Source organism: Ranitomeya imitator, chromosome 4 (genome assembly GCF_032444005.1).
Source record: "Ranitomeya imitator isolate aRanImi1 chromosome 4, aRanImi1.pri, whole genome shotgun sequence".
NCBI classification, from domain to species: Eukaryota; Metazoa; Chordata; class Amphibia; order Anura; family Dendrobatidae; genus Ranitomeya; species Ranitomeya imitator.
Window position 1 is genome coordinate 13,744,221 of NC_091285.1, and position 24,757 is coordinate 13,768,977.

The following is a 24,757-nucleotide window of genomic DNA, read 5'->3' on the forward strand; positions in this document are numbered from 1 at the left end:
AGACCAGGCCCCTAAACTAATACAGACCCCCTAAATAATACAGACCCCAGACCAGGCCCCTAAACTAATACAGACCCCAGACACCTAAACTAATACAGACCCCTAAATAATACAGACCCCAGACCAGTCCCCTAAACCAATACAGACCCTAGACACCTAAACTAATACAGACCCCTAAATAATACAGACCCCAGACCAGGCCCCTAAACTAATACAGACCCCTAAATAATACAGACCCCAGACCAGGCCCCTAAACCAATACAGACCCTAGACACCTAAACTAATACAGACCCCTAAATATTACAGAACCCAGACCAGGCCCCTAAACTAATACAGACCCCCTAAATAATACAGACCCCAGACCAGGCCCCTAAACAAATACAGACCCCAGACACCTAAACTAATACAGACCCCTAAATAATACAGACCCCAGACCAGGCCCCTAAACCAATACAGACCCTAGACACCTAAACTAATACAGACCCCCTAAATAATACAGACCCCAAACCAGGCCCCTAAACTAATACAGACCCCAGACACCTAAACTAATACAGACCCCTAAATAATACAGACCCCAGACCAGGCCCCTAAACTAATACAGACCCCAGACACCTAGACTAATACAGACCCCCTAAATAATACAGACCCCAGACCAGGCCCCTAAACCAATACAGACCCTATACACCTAAACTAATACAGACCCCTAAATATTACAGACCCCAGACCAGGCCCCTAAACTAATACAGACCCCAGACACCTAAACTAATACAGACCCCTAAATAATACAGACCCCAGACCAGGCCCCTAAACTAATACAGACCCCTAAATAATACAGACCCCAGACCAGGCCCCTAAACCAATACAGACCCTAGACACCTAAACTAATACAGACCCCTAAATATTACAGAACCCAGACCAGGCCCCTAAACTAATACAGACCCCTAAATAATACAGACCCCAGACCAGGCCCCTAAACTAATACAGACCCCAGACACCTAAACTAATACAGACCCCTAAATAATACAGACCCCAGACCAGGCCCCTAAACCAATACAGACCCTAGACACCTAAACTAATACAGACCCCTAAATAATACAGACCCCAGACCAGGCCCCTAAACTAATACAGACCCCTAAATAATACAGACCCCAGACCAGGCCCCTAAACTAATACAGACCCCAGACACCTAAGCACATGCAGACCCCAGAATCAGTGATGGACACGCCATGTTGTGCCCAGGGGCCCAGGAGGTCAGGGGGCCACTAACAATCCACAGCAGATGGAATTGTGCATTATGATGAGATATTGGCCCCCGGGGGCCTGATGGTGCTGTGGGCGCGGAGCCCACTGTGCGGCGCGTACCGTCGGCCTCAGATTACCCTGTGACATAGGCACATCACACTGACAGGGGAGCGGTATTTAATGCCGGCGCTTATCGTGGCCCGGGGGCTGCCGGCGGGGGACGCACAATCCTGTCCCAAATACATCGCTGTCACTCAGCCGCTGATTGGCGCAGTCGGATGGTTGAGTGCGGGCGTGAAGGGGTTACTGCGGTGATTACCAGTGTGAAATGATCAGGAATTATAGGAAATGACTGTGAGACAAATCCACGGCTCCGAGGAAATGTCCAGTGCGGCCCACGGGGACGACGCCGGGAGTGGGTGGGAAGCTATAACGGAACCAGGAACGACCCCGCGGCTCCCCCCAAATAATCAGAGGTCAGAAGTGTACACAAATCCTCCAGATACAAGGACGGACCACCTGTGCTGCTGTGAGACCTCCTATAAGATCAGCACATTCCTCCTGAAATCCTCTGTGCTGCTGTGAGACCTCCTACAAGATCAGCACATTCCTCCTGAAATGCTCTGTGCTGCTGTGAGACCTCCTACAAGATCAGCACATTCCTCCTGAAATCCTCTGTGCTGCTGTGAGACCTCCTATAAGATCAGCACATTCCTCCTGAAATCCTCTGTGCTGCTGTGAGACCTCCTACAAGATCAGCACATTCCTCCTGAAATGCTCTGTGCTGCTGTGAGACCTCCTACAAGATCAGCACATTCCTCCTGAAATGCTCTGTGCTGCTGTGAGACCTCCTACAAGATCAGCACATTCCTCCTGAAATCCTCTGTGCTGCTGTGAGACCTCCTATAAGATCAGCACATTCCTCCTGAAATGCTCTGTGCTGCTGTGAGACCTCCTACAAGATCAGCACATTCCTCCTGAAATCCTCTGTGCTGCTGTGAGACCTCCTACAAGATCAGCACACTCCTCCTGAAATGCTCTGTGCTGCTGTGAGACCTCCTATAAGATCAGCACATTCCTCCTGAAATCCTCTGTGCTGCTGTGAGACCTCCTATAAGATCAGCACATTCCTCCTGAAATCCTCTGTGCTGCTGTGAGACCTCCTACAAGATCAGCACATTCCTCCTTAAATCCTCTGTGCTGCTGTGAGACCTCCTACAAGATCAGCACACTCCTCCTGAAATGCTCTGTGCTGCTGTGAGACCTCCTACAAGATCAGCACACTCCTCCTGAAATGCTCTGTGCTGCTGTGAGACCTCCTACAAGATCAGCACATTCCTCCTGAAATCCTCTGTGCTGCTGTGAGACCTCCTACAAGATCAGCACACTCCTCCAGAAATACTCTGTGCTGCTGTGAGACCTCCTACAACATCAGCACACTCCTTCTGAAATACTCTGTGCTGCTGTGAGATTTCCTAAAAGATCAGCACACTATCCTGAAATCCTCTGTGCTGCTGTGAGACCTCCTATAAGATCAGCATATTCCTCTCCTGAAATGCTCTGTGCTGCTGTGAGGCCTCCTACAAGATCAGCACATTCCTCCTGAAATCCTCTGTGCTGCTGTGAGGCCTCCTACAAGATCAGCACACTCCTCCTGAAATGCTCTGTGCTGCTGTGAGACCTCCTACAAGATCAGCACACTACTCCTGAAATGCTCTGTGCTGCTGTGAGACCTCCTTTAAGATCAGCACACTCCTCTGCTGAAATGCTCTGTGCTGCTGTGAAACCTCCTACAAGATCAGCACCCTCTTCTGCTGAAATGCTCTGTGCTGCTGTGAGACCTCCTACAAGATCAGCACACTCCTCTCCTGAAATGCTCTGTGCTGCTGAGAGACCTCCTACAAGATCAGCACCCTCCTCTGCTGAAATGCTGTGCTGCTGTGAGACCTCCTACAAGATCAGCACACTCCTCTCCTGAAATGTTCTGTGCTGCTGTGAGACCTCCTACACGATTAGCACCCTCCTCTGCTGAAATGCTCTGTGCTGCTGTGAGACCTCCTACAAGATCAGCACCCTCCTCTGCTGAAATGTTCTGTGCTGCTGTGAGACCTCCTACAAGATCAGCACACTACTCCTGAAATGCTCTGTGCTGCTGTGAAACCTCCTACAAGATCAGCACCCTCTTCTGCTGAAATGCTCTGTGCTGCTGTGAGACCTCCTACAAGATCAGCACACTCCTCTCCTGAAATGCTTTGTGCTGCTGAGAGACCTCCTACAAGATCAGCACCCTCCTCTGCTGAAATGCTCTGTGCTGCTGAGACCTCCTACAAGATAAGCACACTCCTCTCCTGAAATGCTCTGTGCTGCTGTGAGACCTCCTACAAGATCAGCACACTCCTCTCCTGAAATGCTCTGTGCTGCTGTGAGACCCCCTTACAAGATCAGCACACTCCTCTCCTGAAATGCTCTATGCTGCTGTGAGACCTCCTACAAGATCAGCACACTCCTCTCCTGAAATGCTCTGTGCTGCTGAGAGACCTCCTACAAGATCAGCACCCTCCTCTGCTGAAATGCTCTGTGCTGCTGAGAGACCTCCTACAAGATCAGCACACTCCTCTCCTGAAATGCTCTGTGCTGCTGTGAGACCCCCTACAAGATCAGCACACTCCTCTCCTGAAATGCTCTGTGCTGCTGAGAGACCTCCTACAAGATCAGCACACTACTCCTGAAATGCTCTGTGCTGCTGTGAGACCTCCTTTAAGATCAGCACACTCCTCTGCTGAAATGCTCTGTGCTGCTGTGAAACCTCCTACAAGATCAGCACCCTCTTCTGCTGAAATGCTCTGTGCTGCTGTGAGACCTCCTACAAGATCAGCACACTCCTCTCCTGAAATGCTCTGTGCTGCTGAGAGACCTCCTACAAGATCAGCACCCTCCTCTGCTGAAATGCTCTGTGCTGCTGTGAGACCTCCTACAAGATCAGCACACTCCTCTCCTGAAATGTTCTGTGCTGCTGAGACCTCCTACACGATTAGCACCCTCCTCTGCTGAAATGCTCTGTGCTGCTGTGAGACCTCCTACAAGATCAGCACCCTCCTCTGCTGAAATGTTCTGTGCTGCTGTGAGACCTCCTACAAGATCAGCACACTACTCCTGAAATGCTCTGTGCTGCTGTGAAACCTCCTACAAGATCAGCACCCTCTTCTGCTGAAATGCTCTGTGCTGCTGTGAGACCTCCTACAAGATCAGCACACTCCTCTCCTGAAATGCTTTGTGCTGCTGAGAGACCTCCTACAAGATCAGCACACTCCTCTCCTGAAATGCTCTGTGCTGCTGTGAGACCCCCTTACAAGATCAGCACACTCCTCTCCTGAAATGCTCTATGCTGCTGTGAGACCTCCTACAAGATCAGCACACTCCTCTCCTGAAATGCTCTGTGCTGCTGAGAGACCTCCTACAAGATCAGCACCCTCCTCTGCTGAAATGCTCTGTGCTGCTGAGAGACCTCCTACAAGATCAGCACACTCCTCTCCTGAAATGCTCTGTGCTGCTGTGAGACCCCCTACAAGATCAGCACACTCCTCTCCTGAAATGCTCTGTGCTGCTGAGAGACCTCCTATAAGATCAGCCGACTACTGTGCTGAAATTTGGTTTGTTTCTTGCACTAGAATATAAATGTGTTGGCTTTGCAGCAGCCACCTGGCATCATTTATGGTGATCATCACGCAGACCATGGAAATCCCAATCTCTGAAGCTTCTGTGATGGCATGACTTTGAGACCCAGGTTGAAGCAAAGGCCGTGAGGTTGGTGTTGAGCACTCCCACCAAGGAAGGGTCACCTCGGAGGTCTCGTTCTAGATCCATGCTCTTGTGTAGCCTCCACTTAGCAGCTAAGGTTCCGTTTGGCTCAGACATTTCACCTCTGCAGTATTGCCCCTTACTGGTGACCTCTTGGCTACAACACATTCTTCTGCTCCTAGATGTATACAGGGATTGTAGGTTTGTGCCCAACTTTCATGCCTTGGAGTTACCAAAGGTGGTGGCTTTACATCATAGCAGCTGCCACATGGCATCATAAATGGTGCCCTCAGGATTGTCCGCACACCATTTATAATCCATGAAGCTTCTGATGAAGCAGGGACATTTTGTGGTTCGATTTTGGTTCCAGCAATGAAGGATGTGCAATTTTTAGTACTTGTGTCTCCTTGATGTCCTAGTCTGCTTGAGTTTTTGTTTGTCTTGGACACCTTTAGCGCTAGAACCTGACTTAAAGTTGGTGGCTTTAGATCACTCTAGCTACCACCTGGTATCACACATGGTGCCCTCATGGTCGTCCACATCTGTTTAGCCATGGAAACCCAATCTATGGAGATTCAGGTCCTATGTTGGTGTTGAGGTCTACCTCCAAGCACGTGTGATTTTTTTCATCCCATATAGTAACTTTCAAGCCTTGGAATCACTAAAGGTGGTGGCGTTAGATCACTCTAGCTACCACCTGGCATCATACATGGAGTCCTCATAGTCGTCTACATCTGTTTGACCATGGAAACCCAATCTATGGAGATTCAGGTCAGATGTTGGGGTTGAATTCTACCTCCAAGGATGTGTGATTTTTTTCATCCCATATAGTAACTTTCAAGCCCTGGAATCACTAAAGGCGGTGGCTTTAGATCACTCTAGCGACCACCTGGCATGATACATGGTGTCCTCATGGTTGTCTACATCTGTTTGGCCATGTAAACCCAATCTATGAAGATTCTGATGACCAATCCATTTGATCAGTTTACTTTGAGGGACAAGTCATTCCTGGGTATTGAGCTTCTTCACCTAGGATGGGTGATTTTTGCAACCCAAGCCGTAATTTTCAAGCTGTTGAATTACTTAAGTTGGTGGCTTTACACCACCGTAACTTCCTCCTGGCATCAAACATGGTGCACTCTACATCGATTTGGCAGTGGAAACCCAATCCCTGAAGGTTCTGATGAGAAGATCTTGTGGTCCCATCTTGTTGAGCGGCAAGTCATACCTTGGTGTTGAGTTCTACCACCAAGGACGGGTGATTTTTACATCACATGTGGTAACTTTTAAGCACGGAGCTCACTAAAGACAGTGACTTTCCATCATTGCAGCAGCTACCTGGCACCATACATGGTGCTCTCAGGATTGTCTATGCCTGGAGCATCCAGCCATTGAGTTTCTTGGTTCTTGTGATGGTAACTGGACGTTGGTCACTACATAAAAAACGTGTTCCTCCTGGTCTCCGTCCATGAATGCTCCATACCAGCCAGGATACAGCCGCCATCGCCGACGCTCAGGACTATAAATGATAAACTGTCGTGAGCTGATGAAATGGAAAAACTGCTGAATTAATCCAAATGTCTGATTAAAATCCACCGAGACAGAAGCCCCCTTAATTCTATGAAGTGTGATCCTCAGAGGATTTTAGCAGAGGCCCCCCGGGGGCACAAATCAAGTCAATGTTTTCATTAATTCAGCAATTTCTTTATTTCGAGCTGCTGGAAAAAGCCAGAAACAGAGATGCGTCTGTCAAGAAGATGATAACAGTCGTTCTTGAGAACTTCAGAAGGAAAGTGTCAACCATCTTAGGATCTTTTTTGGCTGATTTTGAGCTTTGTGTTCCAGTCACCTCCAAAGCTGCTTCCAAAACGAGGCAACATTTTTTTGGACCAGGGACAGGTTTTTTGTGTCCCCATATGGACAGGGGTCTTAAATTCCCACCAGTTAATTCTCTAATAAGACCCTTATTGTATCAGAAAATGTAAAATCCACTTATATAGGGGGTTGAATACTTATGCAACTCCCTCAAAAATCACTCTAGGGTCACCAAATGTGAATGTCCACCTTACCCGTTGGTGACACACTCTCAAATCAACTCTCTCCGTGCCCTTTTTTAGGCAAATGTTGACTTTTCGGCCAATGTATTGCTCATACGACTTCCTGGTTCCGTTTCGCATGGGGTAAAAATAAAATCTGATTCACTCTTTGTTTACTCTCAGAAAACCACGAGACGCCCGGTTTAGTTCCTAAAAACGAGAGATGCCCTTAGACTAGACCGGCCCATGACCCAGAAGTAGGGGAGGAATTGGATTTCACTACCCATTTTGAGTCAAAACATGGAAGTGATGCAGCCGTGTGGGAAGGTGACCATGAAGGGATGTGTGACCGAGCATCACAGCGATCACCACGCACGAGGGACTGAATGAAGCATGACTGCCGCGTTTCTTGGTAGTGTAATGTCGCGAAGCGCTGACCTATCACGTCTCACCAATATGGGACTAATTCCAATTAATCTCTGTTCCTCAAGAAGTTGCGCAAGATGAAGTAAGTGAAGTTAACCTTTTCTAAAAAATATCAGCACTTCAATTTATGAACAAAAATGACCATCCACAGCTTCCAACCCATAAAATTCACAAACTGACCTGTGGGTGCTTAAACTTTTGCAAACAACGCAATTTTTTTACATTTCATAAAATACATAGATATTATTGCCAACCTTTGTCTCACTCTATGTCTCTCCCCAAAGTCAATAATTTATTATAATAATAATAGAAATGTATTATAATATTAATAGAGGATCAAATACTTTTGCAAACAGCCATATTATGTCTTAAAGTAGACTTTTCACTTGCCATGAATATGGAATTTTTTTAACCTGATGTAAATGCCGCAGTTCTCCTGAATCCGGCGATGTTTTTCTTTTGTTTCTGCGCCTTTCCGTTCCTGAGATATGGCCCCCCCTTCTCTGCATTTAAATCTAGCGCTGCAGCTAAGCGGGGGAGGTCCTCATTCTTCTTGAGAGCCACGCCCTGTTGGTTAAAAAGAGTAGATTTCTGCACAGGAAATAGAGGGCAATATCTCAGGAACGGAGAGGCACAGAGACAAAAGAAAAACATCGCCGGATTCAGGAGAACAGCGGCATTTATTGTCTCACTGTGAAATCACACAGTTAATATCTGTAGGGGCGCCGATACTTTTATCAACAACTTTTCTTTAAATATATACTTGATCAATCTTTGCTTTTCTTGCTAAAAAAAATGCCAAACCCAGACTCGTCCATCAGATGCAGATAGAGCAAGTGCGCTCTGTCACTGCACAGAACACGTCTCCTCCAGAGTTCAATGGTGGCGGCTTTACACCACTCCATCCGACGCCCGGCATTGTGCTTGGTGATGTACAGCTGCATGCAGCTGCTCGGCCATAAAGCATGCAGTGGGGGTGCAGTTATGGAGTCAGCAGAGCTTTGGTAACTTTTCTGCCCTCTGCTCCTGAGCACTCGGCCCCCCGCTCTGTAATGGTATGGGGGTCTCCACTTTGGGGCTGAGTTCCTGCGGTTCCTTTCACTTCTCAATAATATCAGTCACAGGTGATGGGGAAGATTCAGGAACAAGAAATGTTATGGACGGACTTGACACCAGTGGCTTCTATTACAGGACCGCGCTGGCATCAGTGAGCTCTGGACCACCGGCCGTTCTGTCACAGGTTAGTAAAGGCAGACAGCATGGTGGGGTGCCGGAGGTTATATACCGGGGGCAACAGGGCCACATGTTATATACTAGTGACAATGGGGCCGGATGTTATACACCGGGGGAAACAGGGCCGGATGTTATATACTAGTGACAATGGGGCCGGAAGTTATATACTGGCGGCAATGGGGCCGGATGTTATACACTGGGGGGAAACAGGGCCGGATGATATACACTGGGGGAAATGGGGCTGGATGTTACATACTGGGGGGAAATGGGGCCAGATGTTATATACTGGCGACAATGGGGCCGGATGTTACATACTGGGGGGAAATGGGGCCAGATGTTATATACTGGCGACAATGGGGCCGGATGTTATACACTGGGGGAAATGGGGCCGGATGTTACATACTGGGGGAAATGGGTCCGGATGTTATACACTGGGGGAAATGGGTCCGGATGTTACATACTGGGGGAAATGGGTCCGGATGTTATACAATGGGGGGAAATGGGTCCGGATGTTACATACTGGGGGAAATGGGGCCGGATGTTACATACTGGGGGAAATGGGGCTGGATGTTATACAATGGGGGGAAATGGGTCCGGATGTTACATACTGGGGGAAATGGGGCCGGATGTTATACACTGGGGAGAAATGGGGCCGGATGTTATACACTGGGGAGAAATGGGGCCGGATGTTATACTCCGGGGGAAATGGGGCCGGATGTTATACTCCGGGGGAAATGGGGCCGGATGTTATACTCCGGGGGAAATGGGGCCGGATGTTATACTCCGGGGGAAATGGGGCCAGATGTTATACACCGGGGGAAATGGGGCCGGATATTATACACCGGGGGAAATGGTGCCGGATATTATACACTGGGGAGAAATGGGGCCGGATGTTATACTCCGGGGGAAATGGGGCCAGATGTTATACACCGGGGGAAATGGGGCCGGATGTTATACACCGGGGGAAATGGGGCCGGATGTTATACACTGGGGGAAATGGGGCCGGATGTTACACACTGGGGGGAAATGGGGCCGGATGTTATACACCGGGGAAAATGGGGCCGGATGTTATACACTGGGGGAAATGGGGCCGGACGTTATACACTGGGGGAAATGGGGCCGGACGTTATACACTGGGGGAAATGGGGCTGGACGTTATACACTGGGGGAAATGGGGCTGGACGTTATACACTGGGGGAAATGGGGCCGGACGTTATACACTGGGGGAAATGGGGCCGGACATTATACACTGGGGGAAATGGGGCCGGATGTTATACACCGGGGAAAATGGGGCCGGATGTTATACACCGGGGAAAATGGGGCCGGATGTTATACACCGGGGAAAATGGGGCCGGATGTTATACACTGGGGGAAATGGGGCCGGATGTTATACACTGGGGGAAATGGGGCCGGATGTTATACACTGGGGGAAATGGGGCTGGATGTTACATACTGGGGGGAAATGGGGCCAGATGTTATATACTGGCGACAATGGGGCCGGATGTTACATACTGGGGGGAAATGGGGCCAGATGTTATATACTGGCGACAATGGGGCCGGATGTTATACAATGGGGGAAATGGGTCCGGACGTTATACACTGGGGGGAAATGGGGCCGGACGTTATACACTGGGGGAAATGGGGCCGGACATTATACACTGGGGGAAATGGGGCCGGACGTTATACACTGGGGGAAATGGGGTCGGATGTTATACACCGGGGGAAATGGGGCCGGATGTTATACACTGGGGGGAAATGGGGTCGGATGTTATACACTGGGGGGAAATGGGGTCGGATGTTATACACTGGGGGAAATGGGGCCGGACGTTATACACTGGGGGAAATGGGGCCGGATGTTATTTAAGGGTCACTCTGGGTAAAAGTAATTTCTAGGGGGCAACATATAGGGGGCAATATTCACTTATAAGGGGGTACTGGGGACATCTTAAAGGCACACAAAAGTTTTCTATCATTTCAAGGTTAGAAAGGCTAGGGACCCCTGGTACGGGGTGTCAAATATGAAACCTAACCATTGTTCCTCTTTCTACACATATGACACTCTAGGGGGGCCAATACTTTTGCAAACGAGCGTTTTTATTTGTTTTTGTCAAGATTTTACCACCTGCATTTGAAACGTGACGTTATAGACTTTTTCCCTCTAATAATAATATTAATGGGGTGACTCTGTGTGCCCACGTGTGTGACCCCAGTCTCTCCGCCCGTAGTCGGGCACACAGAGCTCTGTTTACTACGAGGACTTTATGCGGACGCAGCGGGGCTGATTTGTTTCCTTTTCTCTAAACATGTCCCTCCCGCCTTCGCCCGAAACGCGCTGGAACGAGGCCTGAATCCATCCCGGCGCAGCTGGAGGCCTGACAGAAGATCGGCCGAGATAATGAGCCAAAGCCGCTCTAATGTGCCGTCCTCATTCACCAGCAACATGTCACTGGTCCCGCGCATTCAGTCAGCTGGAATATAGGACGCAGCAGCCTGGAGGTGGGGGGACGGAGGAATATTAATGGCCGCCATCCAAAAACCTGAGGCGACTACGAAAACCTTGGCTGCTGCAGAAACTCTTGGGACGACAGGAGTTTGCTCGGTCTTTCCAGCTGTAAACGGCACGTAATGCCGCCATATGACTGACTCCGTGTCAGTCCTCACTGTCATTCTCGCATTCTACTCCTGAACCAGGAGGATCAGGATGAATCAATTTATAGAAAGGTGAACGTCTCCTGAAACATTTCATACATTCCATACATGGAGAATATGGAGGCAGCGTCATTTTCAGCTTTTTTGTGCAGAAAGATATTCCCCACCACCCCCTCGCTCTGCGTCCCAAATTAAATTAGGGGTTCGGTCGGGGTGTGAATATATTTGGGGGTTTGATATTAACATAGGGATCTGATATGAATGGAGGGGGTCTAAAACGGTCTGGGATCTGATATTAATGTGGGGGAATAACTTATGACTTTGAAAGACAAGAATAAAGTAAACCCCCTAATCCTGCCTAGTACTTGTTGTGCGCCAACATAAAAATAGTGCACCATAGTGTTGTCTCCCACTATAATCCCCCTTCATTGCCTCTATACAGAACGATGCCCCTACGGCACCTTTCCACACTGCATGAAGCCCTACCATGCCTCGTCACATAGCACAGTGCCCCCACACAGTAATACAGAGTATAGTTCCACCATAGTACCCACACACAGTGTGATGCCCCCACAGTGCCCACAAACAGTATGACACCCGATTGTGCCCACACACAGTAGAATGCCCCATAGCGCACACACACAGTATAATGACCCCGCAGTGCCCACATACCGTATAATGCCCCCACACAGAATAATACCCTCAAAGTGCCCACTCACAGTATGATGTCTCCATAGCCCCCACACACAGTATAGTGCTGCCATACAGTATAATGCCTTCACATTGCCCACACACAGTATGCTGTCCCCATAGCAGCACCCACACACAGTATAATGTCTCCATAGCACCCACACACAGTATGATGCCCCCATAGCCCCCCCACACAGTATGATGTCCCCATAGCACCCACACACAGTATGCTGTCCCCATAGCAGCACCCACACACAGTATAATGTCTCCATAGCACCCACACACAGTATGATGCCCCCATAGCCCCCAACACAGTATGATGTAGCCATAGCACCCACACACAGTATGCTGTCCCCATAGCAGCACCCACACACAGTATAATATCTCCATAGCCCCCCCACACACAGTATGATGCCCCCATAGCCCCCCCACACAGTATGATGTACCCATAGCACCCACACACAGTATGCTGTCCCCATAGCAGCACCCACACACAGTATAATGTCTCCATAGCCCCCCCACACAGTATGATGTACCCATAGCCCCCCCACACACAGTATGATGTCTCCATAGCCCCCCACACAGTATGATGTCTCCATAGTCCCCACACACAGTATGATGCCCCCATAGCCCCCACACACATTATGATGCCCCCATAGCCCCCACACACAGTATGATGTCTTCATAGCCCCCACACACAGTATGATGTCTCCATAGTATGATGCTTCCACTGTGCCCCTCATAGCTAAATCACCCTCAATTTGCCTAAAAAGCCATTCTTGAGGCTCGGTGCAGCAAACATGTCCTAGTGGTATTACCGTGCCTCCTGCACCATGAGGATCTTGCACAGGTCGGATGGTGGAGCGGGAGGTGATGGCTTCCTGCTGAGTGATTGTATTTGTCTGTATCTGCTTCCCAAAGACACAGATACAGGTAAACCCGTGATATACTCCCAACCTCCTGAGACAGATACAGGTGAACCCGGGATGTACTCCCAACCTCCCGGGACAGACAGATACAGGTGAACCCGGGATGTACTCCCAACCTCCTGAGACAGATACAGGTGAACCCGGGATGTACTCCCAACCTCCCGGGACAGACAGATACAGGTGAACCCGGGATGTACTCCCAACCTCCTGAGACAGATACAGGTGAACCCGGGACGTACTCCCAACCTCCTGAGACAGATACAGGTGAACCCGGGACGTACTCCTGACCTCCCGGGACAGACAGATACAGGTGAACCCGGGACCTACTCCCGACCTCCTGGGACAGACAGATACAGGTGAACCCGGGACACACTCCTGACCTCCCGGGACAGACAGATACAGGTGAACCCGGGAGACACTCCCGACCTTCCGGGATAGACAGATACATGTGAACCCGGGACATAATCCCGTCCTCCCGGGACAGATAGATACAGGTGAACCCGGGACCTACTCCCGACCTCCCGAGACAGATAGATACAGGTGAACCCAGGACATACTCCTGACCTTCCGGGATAGACAGATACAGGTGAACATGGGATATACTCTTGACCTCCCAGGACAGACCGATATAGGTGAACCCGGGACCTACTCCTGACCTCCCGGGACAGATAGATACAGGTGAACCCAGGACATACTCCCGACCTTCCGGGATAGACAGATACAGGTGAACCCGGGACCTACTCCCGACCTCCCGGGACAGATAGATACAGGTGAACCCAGGACATACTCCCGACCTTCCGGGATAGACAGATACAGGTGAACCCGGGACCTACTCCCGACCTCCCGGGATAGACAGATACAGGTGAACCCGGGATATACTTTTGACCTCCCGGGACAGACAGATACAGGTGAACCCAGGACATACTCCCAACCTCCCGGGACAGATAGATACAGGTGAACCCAGGACATACTCCCGACCTTCCGGGATAGACAGATACAGGTGAACCCGGGACCTACTCCCGACCTCCCGGGATAGACAGATACAGGTGAACCCGGGATATACTCTTGACCTCCCGGGACAGCCTCCCGGGTCTAGGTTTATGGTCTGGGGTCCATCATTTGCCACATTACAGAGGGCCCCAACACATGAGGATCACGTGATTCTGCGCTCGTAATGATATTACCACTTTTCGAATCCAATGGTAAAGGTGAATGCGTGGAGTAATGGAGGAGGCGTTTCGGATTGCGCTCGGATGGCACTGGCGGACCCTGCGGCCGCGTCTGGTTTACGCAGGGATTAAAGGGGGTGTAAGGTGACAGGTGCGGAGGATGTGTGCCGGGCCTACCGGGCGCGCTCATCACCAGACACCGAGGAGAAGCACGCTCCGCTCAGATGGAGGGGGGACAGGAGGGGACTAATTAATGGCCGCACCGGGGGGCGGGGGGGCTCCTCTATTGTTAGCTGATCCTTACAGGAGAGACGGGCGGGGGAAAAGCGCACATTCTCCATCTGGGGGACCCTGAGACCCCTGATCACCGCCATCATGATAATTACTGATATTAGGCGGCTTCCAGCCATCCTTCTCTCTCTATAGATGATATTTCGGAGTAGTCGGTGACTTTTCGCTCCATGGTAACCCATCCCCCCCAGGTTTCTCATGCCCACTGTAGTGCCGGTTCTGCTCGCGGATGTGATTGATGATCTATTTGTAGTCCGGTACCCGGCGCGCTTCATGTTTGACGCCCGGCGCGGTTTTGGCTGTTTATATGTCAGATTTCTACTTTCCCTCCATTTCTGCGACGTCCTACTGTGAGCGACTGCCGGCTGTGATCTTTAAATGACCCCTCTGATCTATTCTGAAACACGGCCCCCTCCAGAAACGTGCGGGTCCATGCTGTGCGGAGCGTCTCCGCTCGCCAGGCGTCGGGATGAGGCTGAACCGGCTCATTGGCGGCGCACACGTTATCGCCTGCTGTTAAATGTGACGGATCAACCAAGGTTTTCGTTAGTCTCCGACCGTCTGACATCGAGACCAAGAGATTTGTCGTCAACTTTATTCGGGGTCTTTTTCCTGCGGCCCGAGGTGTGAAACCGTCCCACGTGAAAAAAACACACTACGTCCATCTCCACAGTAATGAAAGGGTGAAGATGAATAGATAGTTACACTTAAAGGGCGACTCCACCCGGTGTCCATCAATCTGGTGAAAACATGTCTATGAGAAGAGGAGCATCCAGACAAAATAACAGAAACCAGGGGGGACACTTTGTCTTATGTTCTCTTTCGGGCCCGGACCTCCATGAAGACGTCTTCCACCCATGACTTATCTTTAGGAGCAAACTCCCCATCCTGCTCCGAGAACCTGTCACTATGAGTGCCTCCCACCCAGTAATAGTGCCTCACTCAGTGCCTCCCACCCAGTAATAGTGCCTCACTCAGTGCCTCCCACCCAGTAATAGTGCCTCACTCAGTGCCTCCCACCCAGTAATAGTGCCTCACTCAGTGTCTCCCCATAGTAATAGTGCCTCCCACCCAGTAATAGTGCCTCACTCAGTGCCTCCCACTCAGTAATAGTGCCTCACTCAGTGCCTCCCACCCAGTAATAGTGCCTCACTCAGTGCCTCCCCATAGTAATAGTGCCCCACTCAGTGCCTCCCCATAGTAATAGTGCCTCACTCAGTGCCTCCCACCCAGTAATAGTGCCTCACTCAGTGCCTCCCACCCAGTAATAGTGCCTCACTCAGTGCCTCCCCATAGTAATAGTGCCTCACTCAGTGCCTCCCCATAGTAATAGTGCCCCACTCAGTGCCTCCCACCTAGTAATAGTGCCTCACTCAGTGCCTCCCACCTAGTAATAGTGCCACACTCAATGCCTACCACCTAGTAATAGTGCCTCACTCAGTGCCTCCCACCTAGTAATAGTGCCTCACTCAATGCCTACCACCTAGTAATAGTGCCTCACTCAGTGCCTCCCACCCAGTAATAGTGCCTCACTCAGTGCCTCCCACCCAGTAATAGTGCCCCACTCAGTGCCTCCCACCTAGTAATAGTGCCTCACTCAGTGCCTCCCACCCAGTAATAGTGCCTCACTCAGTGCCTCCCACCCAGTAATAGTGCCTCACTCAGTGCCTCCCCATAGTAATAGTGCCCCACTCAGTGCCTCCCACCCAGTAATAGTGCCTCACTCAGTGCCTCCCACCCAGTAATAGTGCCCCACTCAGTGCCTCCCCATAGTAATAGTGCCTCACTCAGTGCCTCCTCACCTAGTAATAGTGCCTCACTCAGTGCCTCCCACCCAGTAATAGTGCCTCACTCAGTGCCTCCCCATAGTAATAGTGCCTCACTCAATGCCTACCACCTAGTAATAGTGCCCCACTCAGTGCCTCCCACCCAGTAATAGTGCCTCACTCAGTGCCTCCCACCCAGTAATAGTGCCCCACTCAGTGCCTCCCCATAGTAATAGTGCCCCACTCAGTGCTTCCCACCTAGTAATAGTGCCCCACTCAGTGCCTCCCACCTAGTAATAGTGCCCCACTCCGTGCCTCCCACCCAGTAATAGTGCCTCACTCAGTGCCTCCCACCCAGTAATAGTGCCTCACTCAGTGCCTCCCACCCAGTAATAGTGCCTCACTCAGTGCCTCCCACCCAGTAATAGTGCCTCACTCAGTGCCTCCCACCCAGTAATAGTGCCTCACTCAGTGCCTCCCCATAGTAATAGTGCCCCACTCAGTGCCTCCCACCTAGTAATAGTGCCCCACTCCGTGCCTCCCCATAGTAATAGTGCCCCACTCAGTGCCTCCCACCTAGTAATAGTGCCTCACTCAGTGCCTCATCACCTAGTAATAGTGCCCAACTCAGTGCCTTCCACCTAGTAATAGTGCCTCAATCAGTGCCTCCCACCTAGTAATAGTGCCCCACTCAGTGCCTCCCACCTAGTAATAGTGCCCCACTCAGTGCCTCCCACCTAGTAATAGTGCCTCAATCAGTGCCTCCCACCTAGTAATAGTGCCTCACTCAGTGCCTCCCACCTAGTAATAGTGCCTCACTCAGTGCCTCCTCACCTAGTAATAGTGCCTCAATCAGTGCCTCCCACCTAGTAATAGTGCCTCACTCAGTGCCTCATCACCTAGTAATAGTGCCCAACTCAGTGCCTTCCACCTAGTAATAGTGCCTCAATCAGTGCCTCCCACCTAGTAATAGTGCCCCACTCAGTGCCTCCCACCTAGTAATAGTGCCCCACTCAGTGCCTCCCACCTAGTAATAGTGCCTCAATCAGTGCCTCCCACCTAGTAATAGTGCCTCACTCAGTGCCTCCCACCTAGTAATAGTGCCTCACTCAGTGCCTCCCACCTAGTAATAGTGCCTCACTCAGTGCCTCCCACCTAGTAATAGTGCCCTTCTCAGACCCTCCCTACATAGTAATCGTACCTCCCCACAAAGTAATGGTGCCCCTCTCAGTGCCTGTCACTATATGGCAGTATTACATTTCTGCATATGGCAATATTATATTGGCACTATATAGTGGCATTATGTATCCTGGATATGGCAGTGTTTTGGCACTATATGACAACATTATATGTACTGCATATAGCAGTATTATCTTGACACGATATGGCGGTATTATATGTCATGTATGTCATATATGTCACATGTATTATATGTGCCTTCCAGGTGCGATGATCAAGGATGTGACCGATAGGATACCAAAGCTCTTCAGCTCCAAGGACGTCCACCCATTTCTTCTGATACATGTTGGCACCAATGACACGGCAAGGAAGGACCTACCGACAATCTGCAAGGACTTTGAAGAGTTGGGGAAGAAAGTAAAGGAACTGGATGCACAGGTAGTTTTTTCTTCTATCCTTCCAGTAGACGGGCATGGCACCAGGAGATGGAACAGGATCCTTGATGCAAACAATTGGCTAAGACGATGGTGCAGACAACAAGGATTCGGATTCCTGGACCACGGTGTGAATTACTGGTATGATGGACTCCTCGCCAGAGACGGACTACACCTCAACAAACCTGGGAAACACACATTCGCCAGAAGACTCGCTACACTCATCAGGAGGGCGTTAAACTAGAAGAAGAGGGGACGGGAAGAAAAACATTAGACTCGAACAAAGACGACCCAGGAAAACATACTCAGAAGGGAGGTAAGAACATTTCTAAAACAATCCACAGTGAGGAGATTGGAACAAAACAAAATCCTCTAAACTGCATGCTCGCAAACGCCAGAAGCCTGACAAACAAGATGGAAGAACTAGAAGCAGAAATATCTACAGGTAACTTTGACATAGTGGGAATAACCGAGACATGGTTAGATGAAAGCTATGACTGGGCAGTTAACTTACAGGGTTACAGTCTGTTTAGAAAGGATCGTAAAAATCGGAGAGGAGGAGGGGTTTGTCTCTATGTAAAGTCTTGTCTAAAGTCCACTTTAAGGGAGGATATTAGCGAAGGGAATGAGGATGTCGAGTCCATATGGGTTGAAATTCATGGAGGGAAAAATGGTAACAAAATTCTCATTGGGGTCTGTTACAAACCCCCAAATATAACAGAAAGCATGGAAAGTCTACTTCTAAAGCAGATAGATGAATCTGCAACCCATAATGAGGTCCTGGTTATGGGGGACTTTAACTACCCGGATATTAACTGGGAAACAGAAACCTGTGAAACCCATAAAGGCAACAGGTTTCTGCTAATAACCAAGAAAAATTATCTTTCACAATTGGTGCAGAATCCAACCAGAGGAGCAGCACTTTTAGACCTAATACTATCTAATAGACCTGACAGAATAACAAATCTGCAGGTGGTCGGGCATCTAGGAAATAGCGACCACAATATTGTACAGTTTCACCTGTCTTTCACTAGGGGGACTTGTCAGGGAGTCACAAAAACATTGAACTTTAGGAAGGCAAAGTTTGACCAGCTTAGAGATGCCCTTAATCTGGTAGACTGGGACAATATCCTCAGAAATAAGAATACAGATAATAAATGGGAAATGTTTAAGAACATCCTAAATAGGCAGTGTAAGCGGTTTATACCTTGTGGGAATAAAAGGACTAGAAATAGGAAAAACCCAATGTGGCTAAACAAAGAAGTAAGACAGGCAATTAACAGTAAAAAGAAAGCATTTGCACTACTAAAGCAGGATGGCACCATTGAAGCTCTAAAAAACTATAGGGAGAAAAATACTTTATCTAAAAAACTAATTAAAGCTGCCAAAAAGGAAACAGAGAAGCACATTGCTAAGAAGAGTAAAACTAATCCCAAACTCTTCTTCAACTATATCAATAGTAAAAGAATAAAAACTGAAAATGTAGGCCCCTTAAAAAATAGTGAGGAAAGAATGGTTGTAGATGACGAGGAAAAAGCTAACATATTAAACACCTTCTTCTCCACGGTATTCACGGTGGAAAATGAAATGCTAGGTGAAATCCCAAGAAACAATGAAAACCCTATATTAAGGGTCACCAATCTAACCCAAGAAGAGGTGCGAAACCGGCTAAATAAGATTAAAATAGATAAATCTCCGGGTCCGGATGGCATACACCCACGAGTACTAAGAGAACTAAGTAATGTAATAGATAAACCATTATTTCTTATTTTTAGGGACTCTATAGCGACAGGGTCTGTTCCGCAGGACTGGCGCATAGCAAATGTGGTGCCAATATTCAAAAAGGGCTCTAAAAGTGAACCTGGAAATTATAGGCCAGTAAGTCTAACCTCTATTGTTGGTAAAATATTTGAAGGGTTTCTGAGGGATGTTATTCTGGATTATCTCAATGAGAATAACTGTTTAACTCCATATCAGCATGGGTTTATGAGAAATCGCTCCTGTCAAACCAATCTAATCAGTTTTTATGAAGAGGTAAGCTATAGGCTGGACCACGGTGAGTCATTGGATGTGGTATATCTCGATTTTTCCAAAGCGTTTGATACCGTGCCGCACAAGAGGTTGGTACACAAAATGAGAATGCTTGGTCTGGGGGAAATTGTGTGTAAATGGGTTAGTAACTGGCTTAGTGATAGAAAGCAGAGGGTGGTTATAAATGGTATAGTCTCTAACTGGGTCGCTGTGACCAGTGGGGTACCGCAGGGGTCAGTATTGGGACCTGTTCTCTTCAACATATTCATTAATGATCTGGTAGAAGGTTTACACAGTAAAATATCGATATTTGCAGATGATACAAAACTATGTAAAGCAGTTAATACAAGAGAAGATAGTATTCTGCTACAGATGGATCTGGATAAGTTGGAAACTTGGGCTGAAAGGTGGCAGATGAGGTTTAACAATGATAAATGTAAGGTTATACACATGGGAAGAGGGAATCAATATCACCATTACACACTGAACGGGAAACCACTGGGTAAATCTGACAGGGAGAAGGACTTGGGGATCCTAGTTAATGATAAACTTACCTGGAGCAGCCAGTGCCAGGCAGCAGCTGCCAAGGCAAACAGGATCATGGGGTGCATTAAAAGAGGTCTGGATACACATGATGAGAGCATTATACTGCCTCTGTACAAATCCCTAGTTAGACCGCACATGGAGTACTGTGTCCAGTTTTGGGCACCGGTGCTCAGGAAGGATATAATGGAACTTGAGAGAGTACAAAGGAGGGCAACAAAATTAATAAAGGGGATGGGAGAACTACAATACCCAGATAGATTAGCGAAATTAGGATTATTTAGTCTAGAAAAAAGACGACTGAGGGGCGATCTAATAACCATGTATAAGTATATAAGGGGACAATACAAATATCTCGCTGAGGATCTGTTTATACCAAGGAAGGTGACGGGCACAAGGGGGCATTCTTTGCGTCTGGAGGAGAGAAGGTTTTTCCACCAACATAGAAGAGGATTCTTTACTGTTAGGGCAGTGAGAATCTGGAATTGCTTGCCTGAGGAGGTGGTGATGGCGAACTCAGTCGAGGGGTTCAAGAGAGGCCTGGATGTCTTCCTGGAGCAGAACAATATTGTATCATACAATTATTAGGTTCTGTAGAAGGACGTAGATCTGGGGATTTATTATGATGGAATATAGGCTGAACTGGATGGACAAATGTCTTTTTTCGGCCTTACTAACTATGTTACTATGTTACTATGTATGTGGCACCATATGTCAGTATTATATGTCCTGCATATAGTGGTATTAGCTTGACACGATATGGCGGTATTTTATGTCCTACACATGGACATATTATCTTGACAAAAGATGTTGGTGTTATATGTCATGCATGTGGCAGTATTATCTTGGCATGACATAGTGGTATTATATGTTCTGTGTATCGGCTTATAATCTTGGTATTAGGGAAGTACGGCGGCTCAGTGGTTAGCAGTGAAGCCTTGTGGCGCTGGGGTCCTGGGTTCTAATCCCACCAAGGACAACATCTGCAAGGATTTTGTATGTTCTCTCCGTGTTTGTGTGGGTTTCCTCCGGGTTCTCCGGTTTCCTCCCACATTCCAAAGACATACTGATAGGGAATTTAGATTGTGAGCCCCAACGGGGACAGCGATGATAATGTGTGCAACCTGTAAAGCGCAGCGGAATATGTTAGCGCTATATAAAAATAAAGATTATTATTATTGGCGCTATACGGCGTTATTATGTCCGGAGAATGGCAGCATTATCTTGGCACGATATAGCGGTATTATATGGCTTGCATATGTCGGAATTATCTTGGCACTATATGGCGGTATTATATGGCTTGCATATGTCAGAATTATCTTGGCACTATATGGCGGTATTATATGGCCTGTATATGTCGGAATTATCTTGGCAGTATATGGCGGTATTATATGGCCTGCATATGTCGGAATTATCTTGGCACTATATGGCGGTATTATTTTGGCATGATATGGCGGTGTTATGTAGGCTAAAATATTGAGGAAAATTATTTTAAAAGGCAGGATTGTTTCTGAGCCCCCTCCATGTCAGTATGCACCACATCTCCCCCCACCCCGGCAATGTGTGAGTTAATGCCTGGTACACCGGTGGGCAGTTCCGGTTTCTCCCCCCCGCTCGGTCTGCGGGGTGCCGCGCCGCTCTCACTGATCGCACAATAATCTTTCCCCCCCGAGACGCGCACCTTACACGCTCAGATGCCTCTTCCCGTGGCTCCTCGAGATTCTCCTCCAAGTACAGTGGGCAACGCATGAGCGGGCAGATCAGGAGAAGGAGACGCTGCCATCATCCACGGCACGTGATCGCGGCGGCGGTAGCGACTGTGGCGGCGGCACTTCTCTAAGGGATATCAAAATCCTGACTGAAGGGCGCAGCCGAGGAAGGAGACATCACCGAGAAATAACAGAACGCGACCGATAATATCTAGACGTATCCGTCTACCGGGAGGTATCGATGAAAAGACCCCCGGAATATTCCCGACAGACAAAAATAAATCCCGTTGCCATGGAAACCAGTGTTAACATTGACGCGCGCACGTGCGAAGTTTTAGCAGAAAAGGTTACGCCACCAAGACACCGTGATAAAGAAGAGTTAACCCCGTCAGGTGAGGAGCAGAACGTGGCGCCGTTGTCTCCCTATATGAGATCGTCTATAGTATGGCGAGGCCGCGTGCCCATCCATCCCCCCACCCCGAGCCCAGGACAGCGGGGCAGGGAGACGGTTCTGTACGGCGTGAAAACGGCCAAAGAGCGACAACTTATATACGAGACGTGTGGGGGCGAATTATCCTGCGAGAACAAGACGCCGTGGAAAGTTTCTGCCGCAGCTCCAGGCGTCACCTGAAGGGGTTAACGCTTCTTAATCACAATTTCAAAATGACTTAACCTTCTCTGCACGTGCGCGCCTCAAAGTTACACCGGTTCCCATAGCAACGCGATCTATTACTGTCTGCCAAAAATATTCAAGGCGACTGTTCGTGATCATCAATACCTCCTGGTATTTTACTTCCTTCTTTCCTTCCTTCCCTCCTTAGTTGTTACGCTATGCTCTGTCCTTTCATTTCTTTTTCCTTTCTCACCTTCCTTTGCTCCATTTTTCCTTTTTCTACTTCCATCTTTCCTTCTTTCCTCCTTTTCTCCCTCCTTCCTTCTCTCCTTTTTTCCCTTACCTCATTCCTGTCCTCCTCCCTTTCTTCACCTCTTTCCTGTCCTCCTCCCTTTATTCCCCTCTTTCCTTATTGCTTTCCATCCTTACTTTTTTCCCTCCTTTCTTCTTTTTCTCCTCTCTTCTGACTTCATTTTCTCCTTCCTTCCCTCCATTCTTTCTTTGTCTCTCCTGCGTTACCTAACCACCCTCCTTCCTTCCTCGCTTCCATCTTCCCTCCCTTCCTCCTTCCTTCCTTCCCAATCTCCCTCTTTCCTACAACCCCTCCTTCTTTCCTTCCCTCCCTCTTCTCTTCCTTCCCTCTTTACTTCATTCCCCCTCTCCTACACCCGTCTTCCTTCTTCCCTTTTCTCCTTCCTTCCCTCCATTCTTCTTCCCTTCCTCCTTTCTTCTCGTCTGACTTCATTTTCTCATTCCTTCCCTTCATTCTTTCTTTGTCTCTCCTTCGTTACCTAACCACCCTCCTTCCTCGCTTCCATCTTCCCTCCCTTCCTCCTTCCTTCCCAATCTTCCTCTTTCCTACAACCCCTCCTTCTTTCCTTCCTTCCCTCCTTCCTTCTTCTCTTCCTTCCCTCCTTACTTCATTCCCTCTCTCCTACACCCGTCTTCCTTCTTCCCTTTTCTCCTTCTTTCCCTCCTTTCTTCTTCCCTCTCAGCGTTTTTTCTTCTATCTGTCTTATCCCTCTCATTCCTTCTTTCTTTCCTTCCTTCCCTGCCCGCCTTCCCCCTTTCCTTGCTTCCTTCTTCCCTCACTCATTACTTCATTCCCTTTCTCCTTCCTAACCCATCTCATCCTTCCTTCACTCCCTCATTCTTTCTTTCCTTCCCTCCATCCTTCCTTCTTCCGTTACTTCTTCCTTTCCTCCCTTCTTCTTTCTCTGCTTTCCTCACTCCTATTCTTTATTTTTTTTCTTTCTCACCTTCCTTCACTCTTTTTCTTATTTCATTTCCTCTCTTTATCTTCTTTATTTCTTTCTTTCATTCCTTCCCTCTTTTTCTTTTCTTTCCTCTCTCTTTCCTACCTTCCTCTCTTTATCTCCTTTCTTTTCCTTTCTTTCTCTCTTTCTTTCATCCTTTCTTTCTCTTTCTTTCTCTTTCTTTCTCACCTTCCTTCCCTCTTTTTATTTCTTTCCCTTCCTCTTTCTTTCCTACCTTCCTCTCTTTATCTCCTTTCTTTTCCTTTTTCTCTCTCTTTCTTTCTTTCTTTCTTTCTTTCTCCTTCCCTCCTTTCTTTCTCCTTCCCTTCTTTCTTTCTCCTTCCCTTCTTTCTTTCTTCCCTCCATAGAACATTCTGCCCAGGAGTTTAGCCCGACACGTGTCCTGAGTACAGAGAACGGGGCTCGCTGTGGCGGTCAGGTTCTGCACGATTCTCTGTCCCCTCTGATTGGATGAGAACCTTCAATGAGAGATAATTAATTACGGAGACAATTATGTAACGAGGAGCTGCGTGCTCGGGGCGTGAGTCACCGCCGCTCTGCTCTGGGGATAATTCTGGATTCAGGATGCGATTATGTCAGCCAGGAGGTCAGGCCGGGATCGCCGTGCCGGGTCCAGGTCCTGGATCTCGTTTCTTCCCTTAGTAACAGCAGAATTAAAGTGAGGGCGCACAGCTACCCCGACAGTCCCTAATATTCTCCTAGTAAACCATTTCTCCTCTTTATGGGGGTAAGCTGGGTGATA

General features: G+C 48.6%; 1 protein-coding gene across 1 annotated transcript in view; it reads right to left on the minus strand.

The window, feature by feature from the left end:
• SSPN (sarcospan) overlaps positions 1 to 22,184 on the minus strand; it is a 40,704-nt gene extending 18,520 nt beyond the window's left edge. Inside the window, exon 1 of the mRNA XM_069763096.1 lies at positions 22,103 to 22,184. Within this exon, the coding sequence (XP_069619197.1) occupies positions 22,103 to 22,165 (63 nt within the window). The 5' untranslated portion in view covers positions 22,166 to 22,184. The remainder of the gene's footprint in view (positions 1 to 22,102) is intronic.
• Between the last annotated feature and the right edge of the window lie 2,573 nt (positions 22,185 to 24,757).